Source organism: Lepidochelys kempii, chromosome 2 (assembly GCF_965140265.1).
Source record: "Lepidochelys kempii isolate rLepKem1 chromosome 2, rLepKem1.hap2, whole genome shotgun sequence".
NCBI classification, from domain to species: domain Eukaryota; kingdom Metazoa; phylum Chordata; order Testudines; family Cheloniidae; genus Lepidochelys; species Lepidochelys kempii.
This window is the reverse complement of record NC_133257.1, coordinates 188,522,006-188,536,511: the sequence shown is the minus strand read 5'-3', so window position 1 is coordinate 188,536,511 and position 14,506 is coordinate 188,522,006. Positions and strand designations below refer to the sequence as shown.

The window sequence follows — 14,506 nt, the reverse complement described above, 5'->3', positions numbered from 1 at the left end:
TAGTATCAACAAAAGATCCTATACAAAATAAAGATGCAAAATAAAAATACTGAAGTATTGCATAAATAATTACAAATATTGCAAAGATAATTGTAAACAGATTCATTACTTCAGAGTGTAAGATGAACACATGCCAGGACCAGGAGGAAATCTGTTGCCACCACATCTTTTACCCCCTACCCCCACCCCCGCCACTTCCCATGTTCCACATTGCATAATTGACTAACCACTACTTGGGGAAGGGAGTTCATACTTCTCTGAAGCAATTATTACACTCTGTTGAAAGCAGGACTTCTGACTTGATGGACCAGTGGCCTCATTCAGTACAAAAATCTCATTTCCTACATCAATTTTTTCAGCTTTTTGGGTAGTGTAGGAATGTGTTTCAATAACTTTGAACTGTTATTTATCTCCACTACAAAACAAGGTGAATATTAAGGGAAAACAAACAAACAAAAAAGGTTGATAAATTGTCATAATACCTTTCATAGTCTATGAAGGGTCAGGAAAAGTTTTTGGTATACAAAAATGGCATGAGCAAGGCAGAATCATAGAATCAAGAATAATAGCATAAAGTTTAAATCAAACCTTTTCTTGAATCAGTCTCTGAAGATGAATCCCACATGACAACATAGAAGCAAACATGGTCAGCATGTACTGTTGAACTTTACATATTCCATTTGCCAATGAGTTTACAACAGCCATTAACCCGACCTTTTCAATCACACTCTGGAAAGCACTGGGTGAGTGACGAGTAATTCTGCATAAAGCCTATATAAATAAGATATTCCCATTAAGTAATGCTATTTTCATTTTAATAATAAAATAACTAATGCAATAAAGAAAATCATTGAACAGCAATAGATTTTTCCAATTTTTTTAAGGAGTAGGAATGTAGTGAATTCATACAGTTTAATTTTCCCCCACACTTATATACACACACAATGCAACTTGCTCTATAAATTTGAAAATAATTTTAATCAAGCATTTTGTTAGTGTAAATGTTATTCCTTGCTAAGGTACAATATCATAATACTAAATAGTTATTTTATTATAGTTTGGGTTCTGTGTTAGCTAAATTAATTTTGCCTAACTCTTCCATACACAATAGTGAATTATCCTGATTTAACTATATAGATTAACAATGAATGTCTTTATTGTAATTAGAAGTAACGTTTTTGTTGTTTTAGTTAAGGAAAAAGGAAACCAAAGCTGAAGCATATGATACAAGCAATTAAGCCTATAAAAGAACAAGAAAAACAATTCCCATTTCTTTAGAGTAAGGGTTCATATAGAATTTAAAACTAATATTTACAGATAAAAATAATCACAAAATTCATCAAACACACCCCACATTTTCATATCAAATCTAACTTTTTGACCATTGAAATAACCCAGTTGAGAAGGAAGAAGAGCAATGTTCTTATTTTCAATCTGCATAGGTAAGTCAAATAATAAGTTTTAACATAGACATCTGACCAAACTGAGAGAAACTGACAATAAAAGGAAATGATGTCACTTCATATAAATAAGTGACGTCAGTGAAGATAATAGCAAAAGAAAGATAAAGGAATTAATTAGTTTTGCATTATCCAATTACATGAAACATCTACAGCAGTGATTTGCAACCTTTTTTCATTTGCAGATCCCTAAACAATTTCAAATGGAAGTGTGGATCCCTTTGGAAATTTTAGGCATAGTCTACCGATCCCCAGAGGTAATGACAACTTTTGCACACCCGCTGCAAACCCCCAGGGATTCACGGACCACAGTAGAAAACCACTGATCTCTAGTATTTGCAACAAAATAAAGGTTTTAAAAAAATCTCAAGGTAAAAATTGAAGAAATGTACATTTTAAATGGAAGAAAAGAATCTCAAGGGATTATGTAAGCCATAATCAGAATATTCAAATAAATTAAGAATTCTCCCCATAGTAAGTAACACAGAGACACACAATTGGTTTCACTAGCATTGATAAGATTCTTGGAGCAGCTGGTAGGACCAACACAACTTTCTCTTGATACAAAATCCATATCTATTTAAACTGGAGAAACTTTCTAGAGAAAGGGTTCACTGAAATGCGTCTAAACAGACTGCACAAGGCCAGACAGTATTTGCCTAACTCTCTTCGAATGTTAGTAAACTTTGTAGACTTTCCATTTTCATTTATGAGGTTTCAGATTTCATACTGGCTAATGTTTGCTGATTGACACCAGAGGTGCTGGAACAGTTTTGCTAGTGGGAGTGCTGACGATGGAAACCATGTATTTAGTGTTTGTTATTATCATTTCAAGATGGGGTGGGGGCAGCAGCAGCACCTCTATTCCCAGCACAACTGATTGACTCTGCAAAAAATATGATTTATCAAGCTTCTAAGCAACTGGGAGGACATTCTGTCCCTAAAGCACCCTAAGTTTGGGTAATGTCTAAGTCTGAAGTATGCAGAATCTCTGAGCTGAGCTTCAGAGACTTAGTCTAATGAAGAGAAAATTTGCAAGACTGATTTAGTTTCAGCATTTCAAAAGTCCTATTCAGTCCAGAATGACGAAGAGTTAATATCTCAGAATTGTAATAATAAAGTAACTTGCCTGAGAAAAATATAACTGAGACATTAGACCATAAATACAAATTTATACTGTTTTATACTAAATAATGTTTGTTATGCCTTTTAAACCTGCTGTTCTAAATTTGATCCCATAGCCTTTTTTTTTTTTTTTTTAATAACTCCAGGACAGAAAAAAACTAAAAGTATTTGCTTGGTGCTTAGAAATGCAGTGGAGTCTATTTAAACTGAATATGGGTTATTTAACAGTAGAACTAAATGGACATTTTATTGAACCTGTTCAACTACTCAGTGTTCCCACTTTTTTGTCCTCTCCAGACCAATACAGCCTTCCCAATTCCTGCTCTTTTCACTCACTTTCTACAGCCATCTCTCTTTTAAAACAGATTCTGCAGAGTCCATCATTCAGAAAAAAAATAAAATCAAATAAGATGACTCAATTGAGTTTTGCCAAGTTTTTAATCCTCATTTAAGTGGTTTATGCTCTATGTAAGCTGGCTCTTCCTACCATAGAAAAGGCAAGAAAACTCTCTCTCTCTCTTCATATTTTAAAGACTGCATCAATATTTTGTGGCCAATGAAGGCATAACCATTCCACTTATTTTGAAAATAATGTTTTTAATTGCTGTACTTGTGAGAATAAGCCATTTTGACTCATATTTTATAGAATTATTTCTTTGACACAGGGAAGACATTAAAAAGATTGAGTTTCTCTACAGGACAAAGTCTGTTATATTTACCTGGTGCAACCTAGACTCCAAAGAAAACAAAAATACTGAGACTCAGTTCCAGCTTATCATCTGCAGACAGAGGACTGCATAAAAAAAAAAAAAGAGTATTTTTTCCTTGACTCCAGACACTGAGGACAGAATCTTCTCGATAGATTTTTATTATTGATTAAAACTAAATTATAACAAACAACAATAATGATCATAATGAGCACAATTCCAGAGTACCCTCAGAGCAAAATCCTGATGTTGGTGTACTTTCCATATTGCCTGTTCTCTCAATGTCAAGATACAACAGTCATTTCTCAAAAGACATGCATTTAGATAGGACTGTAAGTCTCAATTGTGAAGAATTCTTCAAGATACCTTTAAACAAGGCAGAGGAGATTCCAGCAAATATGATCAAATAAAACAGTATATAGGACTAATGACAGCTGTTCACACAGTCATGAGGCACAAAAATGACTAAATATATCTTTGGAACAATAAATTACAGTGAAACTGATGGCACTTACCAAAAAGAGTCCCAATGTCACAAAAAGACATACATGGTATGTCTACACTGCTATAAAAGACCTCTGGGTCAGCTGACTCAGTTTTGCAGGGTTCAGGCTCACAGGGCTAAAATGGGCAGTGTAGACATTGGGCTACGGCTGGAGCCTGGAATCTGAAACCCTACAAGGGGGGTGGTGGGTCTCAAAGCACAGGCTCCAGGCTGAGTCTGAATGTCTATACGGAAATTTTTAGCTCTGCAATCCTGAGACCTGCTAGCCCGAATCAGTTGACCCAGGCTCCGAGACACTATACCCAGGGTTTTTTTATTGCAGTCTAGACGTACTCATAGTACGGTCCGATCCAGGAGTGGGCAAACTTTTTGGCCTAAGGGCCACATCTGGGTATAGAAATTGTATGGCGGGCCATGAATGCTTACAAAATTTGGGCTGGAATGTGGGAGGGGAGGAGGGCTCTGGCCAGGGGAGCGGGCTCCGGGGTGAGGCCAGAAATGAGGAGTTCAGGTTGCAGGAGGGGGCTCCAAGCTGGGGCTGAGTGGGGTGCGGGTTCTGGGGTGGGGCTGGGGATGAGGGGTTTGGGGTGTAGGAGGGTGCTCCGGGCTGAGACCAAGGGGTTCAGAGAGCGGGTGTGTGATCAGGGCTGGGGCAAGGGTTTGCCCAACCCTGGTTTAATCCAAAAGGGCATTAGTTGTGTAGCAAGGCTTCCATCAATCCACTGCAATCTTAACATGGCTCACAAAACCTACAAAATGTACCATGTTGTTCTTAGTGTTATTAAACATAACTGAGATAGATTGAATTACTATGAATGACAATAGATAGTCATTGGCCAGGGAAAGAGGAAGAATGATTTTATAGCCTTGTGGTTAGGGATTTGGGAGACCGAAGTTCAAGTTTATGCTTCAGTGACTATTTATAAAAAGTGGAACAGCTTAAACAGGGGAGACTGAGAAATACCCATACCAGAATATCCCATAGCCCAGCGGCTAAGACACTGTCCTGCAATATGGGAGAAGCAAGTCCAAATCCCTTCTCATAGACAGAAGGGGCACTGAATCCGCATCTCCCACATTCCACAAGTACCCCAAACACTCAGCAGAAGGTCCTCCCCCTTCCCTATGCCCAAAGAGTTTTGTGAATCTATTCCTCCTTTGCTTTTGTCAAAATGTCAAAAAACAAAAAATGAAAGATTTTGAGTTGGATTGAATGAAATGTTTCATTTTGCCAATGCTGAAAACAACTGATTTTTCAGTTGAGCCAGAAATATTTGGCAGACCTAACAGGAATTTGCAAATAGATTTATATCAACTGAAGCTGCATTTTTCGGTGAATGGTCTTGACCCAAAATTTGTGAATCTGACTCATGTCCTTCCTGGCTGTGAAAGAGGGCTTGTCTACATGAACATTCAGTGAGCTGCTAGGTGGGGTGTAAATCTACAGCCATACTAGCCTGCTGCGCACTAACTGTGTGGTCTCTGCTGACATGTACTAACAGTTCCTTAATACTCTTTGATCTACAACGGTTTGAAGCCGGAGTTAGATCAAAGTGCACTAAGGAACTATTAGTGCACATCAGCAGGGTCCATACGGACAGTTAGCATATGGCAGGCTAGCATGGAGTTGATTTACATCCCAGTTCGTTGCAAACTAAATGTTCATGTATGCAAGCCCAGAGAATCATGAACTGGTTCCACTCCTGATTGATTAGCCAAAAAATAATACAGAGAAGGAATTTCCCTTCCTCCTTCTAACACAGGAGTCCAAACAACATTGAAGAAACTCAGACCTAGATATTTTGATTCTAGTCAATTTCCATCCAATATCAAACCCAACTTTCCTAAGCAAGCTCACAGAGAAGCTAGCCAAAGGTCAAGTACAAACTCATCTAATTGAAGCTAATATTCTAGACCTGGCACAACTTGGATTCTGGCCAGTCCATGGAACTGAAACCACTTTAGTAGCACCGATGGATGATCTCCTCCTGTCACTGGATAAAAAGCAGATGATGATTCTCATTCTCCTTGTCCTCTCTGCAGCATTTAGCAGTTTTGACCATGAAATATTGTTGTCTCACCTGAGAGATGTGGCGGGAGTCCAGGGTAATGCACTAAAATGGTTTGATTCCACCCTGGAGGAATAGTTACTGGGAAATGGCATCTCCACCACTAGACTCCTCACTTGTGGTGTCCCACAAGGATTAATTCTTTCTCCAGTCCTTTTCAACACCGATCTGCAGCTACCAAGTGAACAGGTCAGATGACATGGACTCAAGTACTAGTAATATGCAGATGACTCACAACTGTATCTATTCCTTACCACAAGCAACCACAGCATCACCATCGAGATGGCCCTGTTCTTGGATGAGATCAGCTCCTGGATGATGAACAGCTGACTGAAGCTGAACCGAACAAGAGGGGGTGATGCTGGCAGCACAGGAAAGCATTCTGAAAAGTTTGCAGCCACAGTATAGCCTCCTTTAGTCGAAGGTACACATTCACAATATTTGATTTGTCATTTAACAATACTCTTGGGTTCCTCACTGACACTAAACTCTCACATAGCAGCACCCATGAGCATTGTTTTCTATCCTTTCTTGTTGACTAGGCAACTCCATCCCACCTTGGTGGACAATGACCTGAGTCTTCAGTTATTCATGCCTGCATCCCTTTGTGGCTGTACTGCAGCCATATGATATACGTAAGCATGAAGTCTTTAGCACCTAGGAAACACCAACTAATACAGACTGTTGTAATATATCTCCTCAGCAACACAAACTACTGCAAACACATTAGACCTATCCTCCACTCTCTACAATGGCTTCCCTTAGAATTTCTAATCAAGTTCAAGGTCTTGGCCCTTATCTTCAAAGCACTATAAGACCTGGTCCCAGAATATCAAAAAGACCATCTCTAAAGTTCTGGGATGGAGACTGATTGACAGCTGCACTCCTTTTGCAGAATGTGAGACAGAACTCTTTGGCACTGATCTGCAACTGTGGAATGAACTCCTCCAAGAATTAAGGACCGTCACAAACCTCACCACCTTCCACTCCAAAAGCAAGGCACATTTCTCTGACCTTGACTTCTTTAACATAAATACATAGCAACGTGAATATTATTAAAAAAAAACACAACACAGCTAAAACCCTACCAAAATAAGACACTCCATTCCACACATTTTTCTCCCTGGAGAGAGAATGAGAGAACAAATAACAGGTGACAGATGTGTAGTACCATTGCTTAACCCACTACGAGGAGGCATTCACATACTACAGTGATGAGTGGCTTATGAAAATTTATACAGAAGAGAACTAATAAGACCAGTAAACTATGTTTTTTCTCTCATTCTTTTATTTTTCTTGCTACAGTGTTGCAAAAAAGGTTAGAAGACTGTCTGACTTGTCATGAACAGCTCGGTGTTTAGGGTGTCCTTGTGACAGATATGGCAAGTTCCTGCAATATATTTTGGAGATCTTACTTAAGTTTATAGATCATGGAGGGCCAGGGAGGAGGACCACAGCCCTCCAGGAACTAAGAACTGTGGGAGATGATTAGGCAAATTCACTCAGGCTTGCATATACTGGTTCGAATTGGATTCTCCAGTGACCAACAGACAGCAAATGGACAGGACCTTCTGTCCAAGTAGGGGCCAGCCCTTCCTGGGAAGGGTTGAAAGGACTGACACTAGCCAGAGTCCCTCCTGGAGTTGGTTGCATGTGTGTGTGGGGGGTGATCTCTGGTAAGCTTATTAGCACACTTGTAGCTTTTTTGTTTGAATGTGTTTTCTCTGTAAGAATACATGTGCTTGCTTAGAAAGATCTGTGTGGTAACATATCTATGGGCAATTATGCTGTTTATAGCCTCGGAAGAGAAACAAAGCAGGCCTGCTTAGGCAGTCTGAGTTGCTGGGGAATTCACAGTTTAAACTGGGAACTATGCAGCCTGGTCAGGAGGGAGAGAGATGAGGGTCTCCGCCCAAGAAAGGTGACAGCTGAGGGTGCCCTTGTTGGACCATGGAGGAAGAATACAGGTGCAGTTGCCCTGAATTGTAACAGTACTACTTCAGGAATTTCTTGTGTAACTCACTACAAATGTGGCAGAAAAATTCTACCTCCACCTCAGGCCTAACCCATTACTGTTAAGGTTAATATTCCTTTGCTCGTGGATTTTAGAGGTGCTAAAACCAGGTTTATAATAGAACCCTCAGCAGCAACCTTAACAGTAGAATGGCTATTGACCTGTCCAATAATCTAATAAAGTTTAAAGCACTCAATAAACATATTTCAAAGGAATCCAAAAGCTTTCACAATTTTGGACTTGGACTCCACAAAACCAGTGGCAACTTCTGGCATAGAAAATATATACTTTAATCCTCCAAGGACAATATTGAGCTCTGTAAGGTATAAGTGTAAAATCCCATCCTAAACAACAGCAACCACAATATTCCAGAAGTTCATAGCACTTCTGCAGGCTTTTTTTTTTTTTTTTTTTTTAAAAAGGACAATATTTCTTGTGCCATGTTGGCTTATTTTTAATTCTCTCTCATGTCTTTATTAACATGCCGCTACATTTCTCTAATTGCACACCCACCATATTAGTGACACAGGAAACAGCTGGGAATCCAACAATACCCTCAAATTCCAAACCACAGCAACAAAAAGCAGTTTCACACTGAATATAGTGGCTGCTAATGTAGTTTTTGTCCATTCCTCCAGTTGTTCTTCCAACCAACAGGGGTGAAAAATCTTGGGTAATACCTTACAAAATATTGCCAACATACTATGAAATTTATAAAGTTTTAAAAAATGATTGTATTTTATATTTTAAAGGCTGTTCCATAGCTAACCCAAGGGCAGTTATACACCTCCAAAATGATCGTCTATAATGAAGGCTTAGGCCCCAGAACAGGCCCTAGGACATCTGGGTAAAATTCCTAGTTCCATCACAGACTTCGTGGGTTACGTTGGCAACTCACAAGCTCGTTTTTCCTCAGTTCCCAATCTTCTGTTGCATGTTGCATCCCTTCCTCCCACCATTTCTCTATTTTGTCATATTTAGCTTGTAAACTCTTCAAGGCAGGGACTGTCTCTTAGTATGTGTTTGTACAGCATCTAGAACAATAGGACACTGATTTTTAGCTGGGTCATCTACTCTCTTCTGTAATATTAACAGTAAATTATAATAATACTCTACCCCTCTTCCCAAAACAATTAAAGACTATATTGTAGCACTGCAGGAATTTTACAGATTCCTTGGAAGACAGAACCCTTTGAATACTAGTTACAGACAGTGCAGTAAAGCATGAGTCCAACAGACAATTATGAACTCATGAGGCATTTGTCCAATATTAGCTTTCAACATTAGGATGTACTCAGCATCAATTATAAGTCATCTCAGTGAAATGAGTAGAACACGAACAAGGGTAGAGCGAAAATTATTAGTCACAGTGTTAGAGAGGAGTAATATTATGTTGGCAGAGCAATGCAAGCCAAACAGTTTTGAGGCTTTTTCCAGGTCAGAGCAAAACTTTAAAACATTAGTAAGATTCATTAATTAGCAATATATTTGTCACAAGGCTCCTCTTGCTTAAAAGTCAACTGAAGTCAACTTCTATCTGTAAGCAAATTAAGGTTTGTTGACTTTGCATATAAGAAAAGAAATTTCTGTCTTGCAAGACCCATACAGTAGCCATCATTACACAAGTAAAAGCACTACTTTTGCCTACAGAACTAATACTAAAGGTATGTTTACACTGCAACTGAAGGATTGATTGTAGCACCCATACGCACACCCATGCTAGTTTTAATCTAGCTATCAATGGTAACAATAGTAGTAAAGACTCGGTGGCACAGGCTTTAGCACAGGTGAGCAACCAGAGTACCCAGACGGACTTGTACTCTGGTTGCGAGCCCATGGTGCCACATCTTCACTACTATTGTAACCTGTGCCCACAAGATTAAGGCTAGCACAGGTATGTCCACCTGTGCTACAATCACACTTTCACTTACAGTGTAGACATACCTTTAGAAAGCAATGTTCCTACAAAACTAACAGATTGCTGAATATTTATTGTACAGTTTTAGAAATATATGTAGAAATACAAAATGTTAACGTCACATATGAAAATAATATTCACACATTTCAATATCTGTACAGAATGCTCTCTCAAGCTTTTCAAATCAACGACACCAGACTATTTAGATGTTTTGAGAGGAAGCTCCTTACCAAAATAGCTGTTATCCTCAGAGAATCTACAGTGGAATGTGTGAAAAGGTACCATAACACTGGTCCAATTTCTCCTGTAATAAATCCCTGTGCATGAAAAGAATCAGTGGTGCAAACATTTTCAACAATCTTCGCTGCCATATGATTCACAACACGTTCTTCCTAGAGGGGAAAAAAGGCATTTTATATTAACTACTATTGTCAATCTCTGACTTTACTTTTCTGAACTATCTAAATAAAAGACAAATACAGGAAAATAATTTGTGTTGTCTGAATACTGCTGCTTAATCTTGTTACACAGATATCAGGACAAATATGGGAAATCCTAAGGGAATAAGTCATTTCACAAGAAAATTCAACTACTTTGAAACATAAAGTTTATGTTCCCCTCCTCCCCTTTGTCTTGTACTGTAAATAAATCCAAGGAAATAATAGAAATAATATTTAAAACTGAGTCTTTCATCTCCAAGTGATCACTCTGAATCCAGCACAGGTCAGTAATGAATGAAAGTGGTTACTGTGTCATGAGCATTCAGCTCTACATGAAGACGTGTTCATATCACAGAATTTGCCAATAAGAATGCCAGTTATTATCGGGACATTAACAAAAGGGTCAAGGACTTGATAGGCATGGAAATTTAATTACTCTTAACACTAAAGGTGATTCTACCATGACAAGGTTCAGGCATATAGGTGAGGCAGTGCATGGTAGATTGCATTGCCATTACCCCAATGCACTTCTTCTATGGATATACAGAGGACACTTTCCAGGGCTTTCAATCCACCATCTTTACTAATAAGTTTATTTAAGAATTTATTTTAATTAAAAATTTACATTACTTTCCATTCAATAATTATTGGTCAAGTCAAACATGTACCATATGTCTCATGTTTGGCATGGAGGGAAAGGATAGGAAACATTTACTGGAATATGGAAGTGCATATTGTAAGTGCTGCATATATACATGTCATACTACAGCAGTCTGGGAAATTAGTACTATCATATAGCTAACTAAGTCTGAGATCCCATTCCATTTTAGTTTTTCTTTCAGTTGCTTTATAACTTTCTTAAATTTCTCCACAGCCAGTTCTTTTTCATGCTTAGTCTCAGCCAAAAGATTAATCTTTTGGAAGGTTTTAGTGAAATTAGTTCAGCGATTTTTGAGTTATAAGAACATGAAAAATAGTCTAATTTTTCATGGGTTCTTAATTTCTGCACCTACATAGCTATTACTGTCAGAAGCTAGAAATTTCAAATTTAACCTATTTTACAGTTTTTCATTGACAAAAGAAACACAGTTTTACGTACAAAAATTGTTTTAATCTAAAATTTATGGTTTTAATCTAAAATTACTTTAATCTGAGAAATATGTTCAGCCATCAGTTTGCCAAGTGTCCCCATGAGTTCTACTTCACCAAAACAATTCCATTGCCACAGATAGCAAGATTGTCACAGTTACCATGCAATGTCATATTTTCTTTCACAAATGCTACACCTCTGTCCCATTTCTGATTTATCTGAGTGCATGCCTCAGATATCAGGTCTTGTGTGCCTTTACCATTCCAGGGGTGGAATTACACAGCTCTTCCAGTCTTAGATTAGGCCCTGGGTTACAGCACCCTGAGTACTGAATGTGCTTGCCCAACAGGTCCACCTGGGTTTGGCACCTGTGCTGGGAGTCTGTGACCAGTGATTAATATAGTGACCAGAAATATTCTTCTTAAACCAAAATATTGTTTAACAGTAAGGACACAACACATTTAGAGGAAACTAAGATGACAGTCTAAACGCATGTCTATTTTAACTAAAATCTTACAGTCACCTGATGGTAAGCTAGGCAGGCCTATCTTCTTCAAACACCACAGAGTGCTTGCCTCTGAGTCCAGCTGCTCCTCAAACAACATCTTGACCACCTCTCCCCCCTTTCTTGAAATCCTCATTCTGCAGGACACAGATCAACCACTAAATGTTTAGGATTAACAAAAAAGTTCTCCATGGGTCAGGTTATTCCATAACTGTCCTTCCTTGGACCTTGAAAATGTGGTATTCACCACTGAGACACACAGGACAGTGAACTAACTGGACCACAGCTTTGATCTAGTACAGCAATCCCTAAATTCTTGGGCCACATTGTTACTTCCTATTCCATCCCCTTTGTGCTTTCTGAATCTTATTGTCATAAGCATTTGCAGGAACAGGCACCAAGTAATTTTAAATTAATAAAATAAAGATAATAATCCATGTACACTGTCCATGCAAATAACTGTTCTCTTGTCTATTTCTAAACTTCTAGGAAAATAAATTATGTCAAAATAATGCTGATCAATGAAGGACCTTATCTTGCAACAATTTGTGTTCTGGGTAACTCCTATTGACTCTATCGGAAGGTCTACCTGAATACAGACTGAATAATCAAATGCTATATTTTATAAACAGATCATTTACCAAACAGAAATTGAAGACAGAACATCTGATATTTTTCCTCATTGTCCACAACATCATTTTCCAGCTCAAACTGTGAATAAGCAAAGTCTTTCAAAACTGACTAAATGCGACTGATGAATTGGTCAAGTTAATTTAAATACAAGTAAGGAGGACAATAGATGTACTCCAGAGATTTAGTTTGTTTAGTCTATAGCACACTCAGTCTTCACAAATAATGTACCATAATGGCACTATTTATTTCTCTCTTATATTATTCTCCACTTTATCCTACCATCTCATTCCCTTTGGATTTCTGACATTTATATCTCCACAATCACCACCACCAACTGCGAGCAACAATAATGAAGTTTTCATGTCATTAAAAATATATTCCTAACTATCTCCTTCCTCTACTGATCATCAGTGTTTAATTTTTAAACATATAAGACTAAAAAGATGTATGTGGGAATTTAGTATAATTCTTATTAAAAGAAACTTTCTTCATAAGTGTCATATTAATTTGTTACCACTGTCTAAAACTTCAGTTCTACTTAAACAAGAACAATTTACTCATGGGCCTGATTCTCATCTCAAACCAGTTTTACATGGATATAACACAACTGATTTAATGGATTTACTTCTCATTTACAGAGTTGTAAATCAAAGGAGAATTAGCCCCCAGTCTTTAAAGTTTTGTTAGTGTACCATACTGTACAGTAGACAACCATTTAAAAACTCATATACAAGTGCACTTTTATCAAAATTAAGCTTCTTGACACTTATTTCTCAGATATTTTTGTTTGCAAATAACAATACAAATTTTCAATCTTTTTCTTTAAATTTCAGTTTAAATGATTTTCTGAACTGCAGGGGTGAAAAATATACCTGTATTTACAATATGAACTGTACATATTCAAAAGATTTATAGCAGTATTAATTCTTTCTTACATACCAATGATTATTAGGCACACAAACTGGGGCTCTTGTGTCGCTTGAAATAAGTAATACCACATTTAATTATAATACCATAAATAAGCCATAACCAAAGCATTATGCAGCAGAGAATGGTTCTTATGAATGCTAACAGATCTTCAGCAATATCCAGATGCAGCTATCCTTAGCAAAATTTTGTCCCTCAGAAGCGTGCTTTATCTTGTACTTTTTAACCAGTCCTAAGATGACTCATGCCCTGTACCAGACAACCACAGTCATTCTTATATCTTGGCTGGAAAGGGTCATGTATTGTCTCAGTGCTCTTTCAACTCAATGAGGCTTTCAGATTAATTCAATTTGCTGCCACCTGAGATTGGCTCCCTTAGCCCCTCTGGGACCTGTTGTCAAACACTGTACAAGCAAAAAGCCTTGTACCATTTTCTGCTTACTTAACTTTTGGGAAAGGAATCCTGAGCTAAGCTAATATTTGGCCTCAACTGAAGGATTCATCTTGTCATGTTATCAGGACATAAGCTATGTTAGTTGAAAAAAATGGATCTTCAAGATACGATTGAAGAGCTTTCGTACACCAGATAACCTGCCAGTATCATGAACCATAATAGCATTAATAATAGCATTATTAAAAAAACAACACGATCAGATTTTCTCAGATTCCAAGCAGTTTTACAAAAGAGCACTAAAAGATATAGGGCCTGATTTTCAGAGGCACTAAGCACTTCTGGTTCCCACTGACTTAAAATACAGTTGTGGGTGCTGAGTACGTCTGAAAATCAGGCACACATAATGGAGAAAGCAAGTACAAATAAGGTGAATATATCTGAAAATACAAAGGTAAGCTTCCTTTTCATTCAACATTTAAAAGGAATTAAGGAATTAAAGGTATAAAGAGGTCAATATTTACATTTGGGTAAATAACTGACTTTACTCTGTCTTGTTATTTATTTTGGTTGTGGAAGAGCCAACAGCATATTAGAAGCTTTCCTAAACACTGAGAAAGAACATAATGAAAAGTACACTGCTTTTAGAGTTTAACATGTCTTCTTCAGTTTTGGATAATATATCTTATTTGGCTGTAAATTCAGGAATGGACATCTAAAAA

The 14,506-nt window shown here is 37.7% G+C and overlaps 1 protein-coding gene across 3 annotated transcripts in view; it reads right to left on the bottom strand.

Annotated features, from left to right (window-relative positions):
* The window catches only part of ULK4 (unc-51 like kinase 4), a 388,751-nt gene that overhangs the window by 282,070 nt on the left and 92,175 nt on the right, over positions 1-14,506 (bottom strand). For all 3 annotated transcript variants that reach the window (XM_073333132.1, XM_073333131.1, XM_073333133.1), the window contains exons 20-21: positions 10,029-10,190; positions 589-771 (exon numbers count right to left, since the gene is read on the bottom strand). In XM_073333132.1, the coding sequence (XP_073189233.1) occupies positions 589-771; positions 10,029-10,190 (345 nt within the window). The remainder of the gene's footprint in view (positions 1-588; positions 772-10,028; positions 10,191-14,506) is intronic.